Genomic DNA, 8,341 nt, shown 5'->3' with positions numbered 1-8,341 from the left:
TTTTTTATAAGAAAAAATGCTCCATCACAGTTCCAAAAGAGGCTCTGGGGCTAAGAGGATCATTACTCCTCACTCTGTCCCCCTTCCCAAAACTGAGGCCAAACCCTCTTGGTAAAGTTAGACTCCAAAGCCAGAGAAAGCCTAAGCCAGCACAAGGCATCAAGGCTACAGGGGAAGACAATCGTGCACACACACATAGACACGAAAACATGCTGGCCCACATTCAAGCACACACCAACACACATGCAGAGGGCAGGACCGCACGGCTGTCCCATCAGAAGTGGAAAAAGTTAGCAAAAACACAAACTCCTCTCCAGAAATACCCAGCTGCTCGGCAACTAAGGCATCTTCAGTCTCAGGCTTGAGATGTCTTATTTTAACCCACACTCTTCCCCAAATAAAAAGCATAGAAAGTCAGCTAGGTAATCTCCCCAAGGACACCACATCACCAGCCAGTGGTAAGGTCAGTGTAGGGCCTTGGCTGACCCCACACAGGGGTAGTAGGCAACACGCAGGGCCATGGGTCCAGCTCCTGCCCCTATCCTCCCCGGATCAAAATGAGCCTGCAGGGAGCAGGGGGAGGCAAGGAAGCGCTTGTGTGGAGACAGGTCCTACACAGATGAGCCCCACCCTCGACCCCCCCAACCCCCCCGCAGGCCCTAGGCTCCCCCCTGGGGCCGAGCACCCACCTGGCGGTAGCGGCGCTCCGAGCACACCTTGCAGAGCCCATTGAAGCGGTTCATGGCTGCGGGTCCTGCCTAGGCTGCTGCCCCATGAAAACCCTGTTCTCCCCCCAGCAGCGGGAGCCCGCACTGCGCCCGTCAGCCTGGCATGACCGCCCTGGGAAGCCCGCCCCGCAGAAGAATGGCAGGAAATCACCTCTCACCTCCCCAAGCCCTGTCTGTGCTGTGTGCCTCTGCACGATAAGCCCGAAGGCTTCCTGAAACCTCAGAATGACAAGGAAGAGGGAGAGTTTTATATTAAAATTCCTGTCAACTAGTTAGTATTCCCCCAGCCTGGCGGGGAGAGGGCGCCTTTGTTCTGACTGCATTCTCCGCCACGGGCCACTTTGTGATTCCAGTGTTCTCAGAAACACCCCTCACTGGAGGGGAACCCAGGCAGAAAACGCGCCAGGGCAATGGCAATGCTATAACAACGCCACCTCCCCCTGCAAGTCCCAGGGTCCCCAGCAGTAAATCCAGGGGGCTGCCCCAGCCTAAAGAATCCAAGGACACCGGGTGGGGTTGCACTCACAGGCATCCCATCTCAAGACAAGGAACACAAATATTAAGAGTCTGACTGCCACTCAGAAGCCACTTAAAAGTCACTTTCCTCACCCATACAAGTGGGCTGCTGTAAGGATGTGGTACTATGTGGTGCTATAAAGTCCACCATGGAAGGCATTTCCAAAGCGTCAGTCCATCTGGCCTCCTCATCTCCCGACAAAGAAACTGAGGCCGGGAGAGATTATGATTACATAGCAGCGAAGTGGGGGGACTGGGCCCTGAACTGAGATTGTGTCCTGCAGAGCAGTACATGGTAAGTCCAGCTCCCTTTGTCCATCTCAGAGTCCCTTGGGAAGCCCATTTCTGTCCTTGATGATAGAAGGTGACCCCATGTCCCCTGGGTCAGCCCAGCTTTGGTTGCTGCATGACTTGTGGGCAGTTTATCCAGGTTTCGGCGCCTTCATCCTCCCCTTGTACAATGCAGGGGTTGAACAGGTGACCTCTGGAGCTCTCTGGAGCCCTAACCAAGCCTCTGGCAGTCACAGTCTCTCTGTTGAGTCCTACAGATAGTGTGTAAACACAGGAAATCCAGTGCACCTGAGAACAGGGACCTCAGGAGCTCATGGGCTATGTACAGAATTGGTGTCAGTGTAATTCCCATGAATCACCAAGAGCCTTCCTGGTCACCTTCCTCTCTTTGCTCAGTAAGTACAGAAAGAGGGAAAAGAGTCTTTGCAGTTCCCCAGTGAAGCCAGAGGAAAGTTTCCAACTCAATGAAGCCACAGAAAACAGATCTAACAGACCCAGCAAGTTACTCTAATTGACAAGTACAAGGCTGTCCAATACAGTGAATTTTATCAAGCCAACCAGAAGTTCACATCAGTTCCTCACACTTGCCACACTGCAGGCAGCAGGTGGCTTCCATACTGGACAGTGCCAGTCTAGATTGTGCCCTCAGTGAGGACAGAACCTTGGACTTGTTCTCAGCCATAAGTGAATGGAGTCAATGAAAATAAAAATGTTTTGTAAATAATACACCTATATGTAAGATAGTATTTTGAAATATATTAATGTCATATCTTCCCAATGAGGTCACAAGCAGGAGGCAGTGTGCTCCAGCGCACTTAGGAGGCCACCAGACTTACTCAGAGCCTACCTCCACCACTGGCTGGCTGTGCGGCCATGGAGAGTGGCATAAATGTCTCTGAACCTTATGTGTCCCCCTCATCTATAAGATGGAAAAGTAACAACCACCTCAGAGGTACAGAGGAGCTAATCGATTGCTGGGAGTTGGTTTTTCCCTCTCTCAGTTGTCAAAGAAAACCATGGGTCACCTGCCATGCCCTATAAAGAGGATGAATTTTGGAAAACTCTCCCAAAACTCTGTGTGAAGAAGGTTCCTCTCCAGATTCAAAGCACTACTGGAGTGAGAACCCACTCGTCTCAGGTTCAGAATCATAGTTGCCCCCATATCAAATGGGCCTGAGAAGGTGATTCAGCCACAGTGTCAGGGGAACCAGGGGCCTAGGGGGCTATAGGAAGGGGAGGACTTGGCCTCTAAAGGCCAAAAGTCAGTAAGATCCAGACTCTTCCATTTCCAGGGATGGAGTCTTGGATAACCCGAGAAAGGCATTTATGATCTATAATACACCTTGGGAAAGACAAGAATTAATCCCTTCTGAATGCATGGCTTGCTGAGTTTCAAGCACCAAATGCTGACCTCCTTAGGGTTTTCCAAGGCCAGGAACTGATAAGGAGCAGATTAGAGTCCCCAGAGCAATGCCCAGGCTTGTCCATACCCACCTTGAGTTTCTCCCCATTCTCAGTGTCCCCACCTCCTGGCATTCTCAGCAATGGGTCTGGAAGGTGACAGAGAAGAGTCAGAAAGCTTCTGCTGCCATATAAGGGTCCTCTCCACAGACCATCCAGAATACAACACCAGACCAGAGGCCCACATGGCTGCCTGGGCTACTCCTGACCTCCAAGATATGGGGATGCCCCAGGCTCCAGCCAGGCAAGAGCTCAGGAGCCAGGGATCCATGTGGGAATGGCAGAACCAAAGTCCTGAGCCTCAGTACTCATGGCAGGGCCTCCACAGAGGTTGGCAGCCCAGAGGGGATCTCTAAGACATGGAGTGGGAGGAAGCCACTAGGGAAGAACCTGAAGCTTGGCCCTCTGTGAGCAAAGGGTAAGGGGAGCTGAACTGCATGAGGTCAGGCCCATTCCAGCCAGCGCTCACAAGAAGCCCTGCACCCGGATCACAGTCAGGAGTGGCAGGAGCCGCCAAACACAGGGACTGATGTAGGGAAGGGAGGGAGGCGACAGGTCTTGGGAAGGGAAGCAGAGCGGATATACATGCATCTCTCAGTGGCCGCAGTCGCCGCCTGGCCACCTTCAGGTGCTTGGTCCGGCCCAGGTCCTCCCTCAGAAGGTAGTACCAGCCACTGATCTCCTGTCATGAGAGAAAGAATGACATGCTCAGGCAGGAGGCAGAGGGCACAGTTCAGGCAGCCACTAACCACACCAGTAGCAGCCAGACAACCCCCCTCAGGACAGCCAGATACTCAAGCCTTCTGGCCCCAAGGCTGCTACCCCTGTGCCTCCAGGAAGCCTCCCTTGAGGCTCCAGGCAGAGCTGGTTGTCCCCTGTACACCTTCCCACAGCCTCTTACCCTAGTAGGACAGCCATCTATTTGCCTGCCTGCCTCCCCCACCAGGCTGTGCACAGGCCCTCTGACATGCCAAATGCTATGCCTGGCATATAGTAGAAGCCCAATAAATGTAAATAAAACAGAAGGGAAGTAGTGAAAGAGGGATGGAGAAGCCAAAAAGTGGGTGTCCCAAGTCTCCAGAGCAGTCTCCAGGGGAGTCTCTTTTCCCAAGAGGACTGACGCCAAAGCTGTGAACAGGAGATCACTGGACCCATGTGCAGGATAAAGGGTCCTTAGCCATCTACCCCAGTCTGCACTTCAAGGATTCAAAGCTGGGTGGCAGAGCCATGTAGCAAGTCACTGGACACTTCCAGGGACATGAGAAAGGAGTGGCTCCCTGCCCTGCTCACCAGCTTCCAGTCTGGGGGGTGCATTACAGAGAGCAGACGGATAAGGGACTAGTGACCCAGAGTCCTCATCGGCCTGAAGGAAAGCTCCACAGGGGATGCTGATGCATGTTCCCTCCCTGCTAGACACAGAACTGTCAGACCTGGGGGACACATCAAGAGTTCCACATGGGCCCTAGGAAGCACCTGGCCATCCTCTTCCAGGGCAGACCCAGGACAGCTCTGGACCCAAAGGTCCTGCTGATGTCCTTAACAGCAGACCTCAGGCTCAGAACTTCCTGGGAGGATTGGGGTCTCCTAACAATTGATCTCTCACAAGACAAACCAATAAGGGGACCCAAATCCTCAGCTAGGCAGGTGACACAGTGCTGCTTTCAGGCCACTGGTCCCCTATATCAGTGGGGTACCCTCTTACAGACAGAAGCTTCACCCAAGGGCTTCCAGACAAAGCCTGTCTGTACCAGCCCTGGCCCCGATGAGATGACCTTACTAGAAGCTTCCCTAGTACCCACCTTGTTCGGAGTCAGAAGGGACTTCACCCCAAAGCTCATGCAGCCGATAAGTCCACCCTGTCTGGGAGATCAACAGAGGCTTGAGTCAGCACTTTTTGTTGGGCTGTATCAGGAAGTGGATTGTCAAGTATAACACAGGTTTGCCTGATGCACTGAGATTTCCAAAGCATCTTTACACACATTGTCTCATTCGATCCTTCTGATTTTGTGAGGGGTGGTGCAGAGGAGATTCTATCTCCATTTTACAGAGGAAAAACCCAAGGCTCAGAGTTGCCCCCCCTCCCCCAAGGTCACAGGACAAGTTAGAAGTCAGGCCGGGGGGATTGAGGAGGACTCAGGCCTCCCAGGCCTCCATGCAGCACGCCTCCACTGCCCTCAGAAGCTCAGAACTACTTCGCAGGTTTTAGCTGTTCTGGTTAAGAGCTGGTCCCCGCAGAAATCTCAGTTCTCACATCAGTTGGTGATGCTTAGCGGAGGAGAAAAATTATGGGACCTCAAGCTCAAGAAGCTTTGTGTCAGGCCCAGGCAGGACCTGGGCAGTTCTTAGATGGCTACAGACCAAGGTCCAAACCAACCTGACCCACCACAGGCACTGAGACCAATGTGACCCAGCTGCTGGAGGGCAGGCAGGCACAAGCCAGGGTCAGGCCCCGTGGGAATGCAGATGACGGTCAGGGGCTCAGTTCAAACTGGTCCTTCTGGGGTAAGAGGAATTCAAAGGTCCTGGAGAATGTCCACTGTTGAGCCTCAGCATCCAACAGTCAGGGACTGATAAATAATTGGCACCTTTAATACTAATGGCATATGTTGTTATTTATAAAATTCAAAAAAAATCCTGCTATTATTAGAGAAAAGGAAATTTACAAAGCTGTAGTTTAATCAGAAGGATGCCCACAAAAGTACAAATAGTGCGTGTATCTGGTAGGTGGGATTATTAAGGGGTTTCATTTTCACTATTTTCAAATTTTCACAGGGACCCAGCACTACTTTTGTAATAAGGGGGGACAAGTCAGGTATCAATGTATAATACCTTTAAGTACTTCTTCTATTGTACCACACCCTGCTCTAGCTCAGCACTAAAGTTTTTGAGTTTTTTTTTTTCCTGTTTTCCTCTTTCTTACCAACTTAGACTCCTTCAGAGGTTGGTTTGATAATTGTCAATCAAAAAACATCATGGGTATTTAGACTGCAGCATAACCCTGGTGGTTGCCTTCAATATCTGAAGGACACACGCAGAGGAGAGACGTGGCATGTGTTGTACAAGGGACAAGATCAAACCCAAAGATGAAACAGGCTGCTAGATGGGGAGTGAACTCCCTGGTGAAGGGTGTCCCAAGAACCTGGGTTAAGGGGGCCTGGGCCAGGCAGTGGGTTCTAACACGAGTGTCCCACAGAGCCCCCTGAACAACCTGTCTGAGATCCATGTCCCAGGGTTTGCTCCTGGCAAAACAAACCCAGGTGGTCCAAGGTGAAGTAGGGGCTTAGGAGCCTGAAAAGGCTCTCCAAGGGATCCTGCAGGGCACCCACCCGTGCCTGCCCTACAGAGACCAGTGGTAGAGAGGAGCTCTATAAATGCATACTATCTGGATTCTCCAAAAAGCGTGGCCACTTACCATCTGACAGTCCTAAGCAAAACAAAACTAGCTTCTCACAGACAGCCACGCTGAGTGAGGGGTAAGGATACAGAATTCTGGGGGCTGATCCTCAAAACTGGTCCACCTGCCCGCAAATCCATGCTCTGACTCACGTGCACAGGGCCAAGGTCTCTGCGTGGGGCTGTCCCACTCTTCCTGCTCCCATTTCCTCCAACCACGGCTCCATCTGCTCCCCTCTCCCTTGCCCCTCTCATCATACAAGGCCGTGTTAATAATCTATTCAAAAAGGACAGTGCAGTCACGCCAATAAAGCAAGGCTTCCACATACACTTCCCCAGCCCACCGCCAAAAATAAATGTCCTTCCTCTTGGGAAGTGGCCACCTCAGCACTAATAGGAGGCAGTTGCAAGTGACCATCAAAAGAGCAGACACTAACCTGAGCTGCCCTTCCAGAAAAGCCTTGGCAAGACTTTGCCAGTGTCCTCATCCTGATTTAATTTTGTTTGTCAACACATTCACCTGGTAACTAGGTGCCCACACTGCCTTGCTGTGCACTTTTCTTTTATACCGGGAATGGCTGAAACTTCCCAAACCTTCAAGCTGACGCATTAGCGTGACTGCCTCTTCCTGCTCTTCTGTAAGTGGAATTGTCATTCCTTGGTGCTTAGAGAATGTTAAATGGTTAATAGTGTCCCTTGAGCTTTTCTTCCTGCTAAGGGGCCTCCAGTGATTTCACGATAATTCAAGCAGAGTAAATTGTCACAATTAACGTCCACAAGCAGGAACCTTTCTCTAAGTATTCTTCAATTAGCTGTTTCTTCAGCCTGCTTTTGAAAAACAGGGGGAAGAAAAATTTCTTTTAAAAGCAGCATGAGTATATGGCATTATGGCAGTTAGTTTAGAATCTTGGGAACTAGTGCTCACCATGCCAGGGTGACTGCCTGAAATTTCACTAGGTGCGATGTTTCCGGAAACAAGCCTTGGTTACTTCTGACTGCCAAGACCTGAGCTCTGGGCTTGGAGCACCCAGTGAAGGCCTGACAAATGGATGAATCCATCATGCCTGTGGCTGGCAGGCACTGGGCAAGGAGCCACAGTGTTAAGGAAACAAGACAAACATGCAGGGATTTAAATAGCAGTTCAAGACGGCAATACAGGGATGTCACAAAACAGGGCAAGATTGACAGATGAACAGGGCAGGCAACAAATTCTGAAGGCTAGGGGTGGGTGGGTGGGTGCAAGAGGTAGTTCAGGGCTGAGATACTTGAAGAAGGCCTAATGAGTTGAGCCAGAAAGAATGATAGGAAGAGCATTTGGGGCAAAAGGGACAGCCAGGACAAAGGTTCAGCTGTAACTTCATGGAGCACACATGAGGAATAGTACTCGGTTTACTCTTGAGCAGACCCACTACAAGATGAAAAAATGCATTACATTTGAGGAAATGCACTTTAATTATCTCTCAGGAGCCTTATAGTGTTATACCATTTAATCTTAATTTATTTTTAATTTGGTGACTTAAATTGAACATATACTTTTCCATTCACTTTTTACTGTAAGCTCAGTATCCATCACTGGTCACAAGCTTTCAGACATTAGGCTACTGTACATGGCATTGATATCTTGTTTATTAAATGCATTAGAGGAGAGTGCACCTCCAGTGCCCAGGACAGGGCACACAACAAGCAGACCTACTAAAAACCATAAAAGATTATGGTCTTTAATTATACATACATACATACATACATATGCACTTTTTAACTTGGTACATATTACCATTTTCTGCAAGACTGTTCTCTGGGCAGAAATTCTAAAAATGCTATAATGGTTCTAGAAGCTCCAGTTTGGTTTTCACCACATCATCAAACAGAACTTTTTTTTTTTTGAGACAGAGCCTCAAGCTGTTGCCCTGGGTAGGGAGCCGTGGCATCACAGCTCACAGCAACCTCCAACT

General features: G+C 50.3%; 1 protein-coding gene across 3 annotated transcripts in view; it reads right to left on the bottom strand.

Annotated features, from left to right (window-relative positions):
* Positions 1-8,341, bottom strand: part of RGS3 (regulator of G protein signaling 3) — a 124,176-nt gene that overhangs the window by 90,109 nt on the left and 25,726 nt on the right. The window contains exons 6-8 of one of the 3 annotated variants that reach the window (XM_012802440.2): positions 4,796-4,856; positions 3,582-3,678; positions 3,030-3,085 (exon numbers count right to left, since the gene is read on the bottom strand). In XM_012802440.2, coding sequence (XP_012657894.1) covers positions 3,030-3,085; positions 3,582-3,678; positions 4,796-4,856 — 214 coding nt within the window. Of the gene's footprint in view, positions 1-689; positions 895-3,029; positions 3,086-3,581; positions 3,679-4,795; positions 4,857-8,341 lie in introns of those variants that run through there. The other 2 variants (XM_023510559.1, XM_003785237.3) reach the window with 2 other exon arrangements.

This window comes from Otolemur garnettii, unplaced genomic scaffold (genome assembly GCF_000181295.1).
Source record: "Otolemur garnettii isolate 467f Iridium unplaced genomic scaffold, OtoGar3 scaffold00014, whole genome shotgun sequence".
Lineage (NCBI taxonomy): Eukaryota > Metazoa > Chordata > Mammalia > Primates > Galagidae > Otolemur > Otolemur garnettii.
The sequence above is the reverse complement of the archived record's forward strand: the minus strand, read 5'-3'. Positions and strand labels throughout refer to the sequence as shown.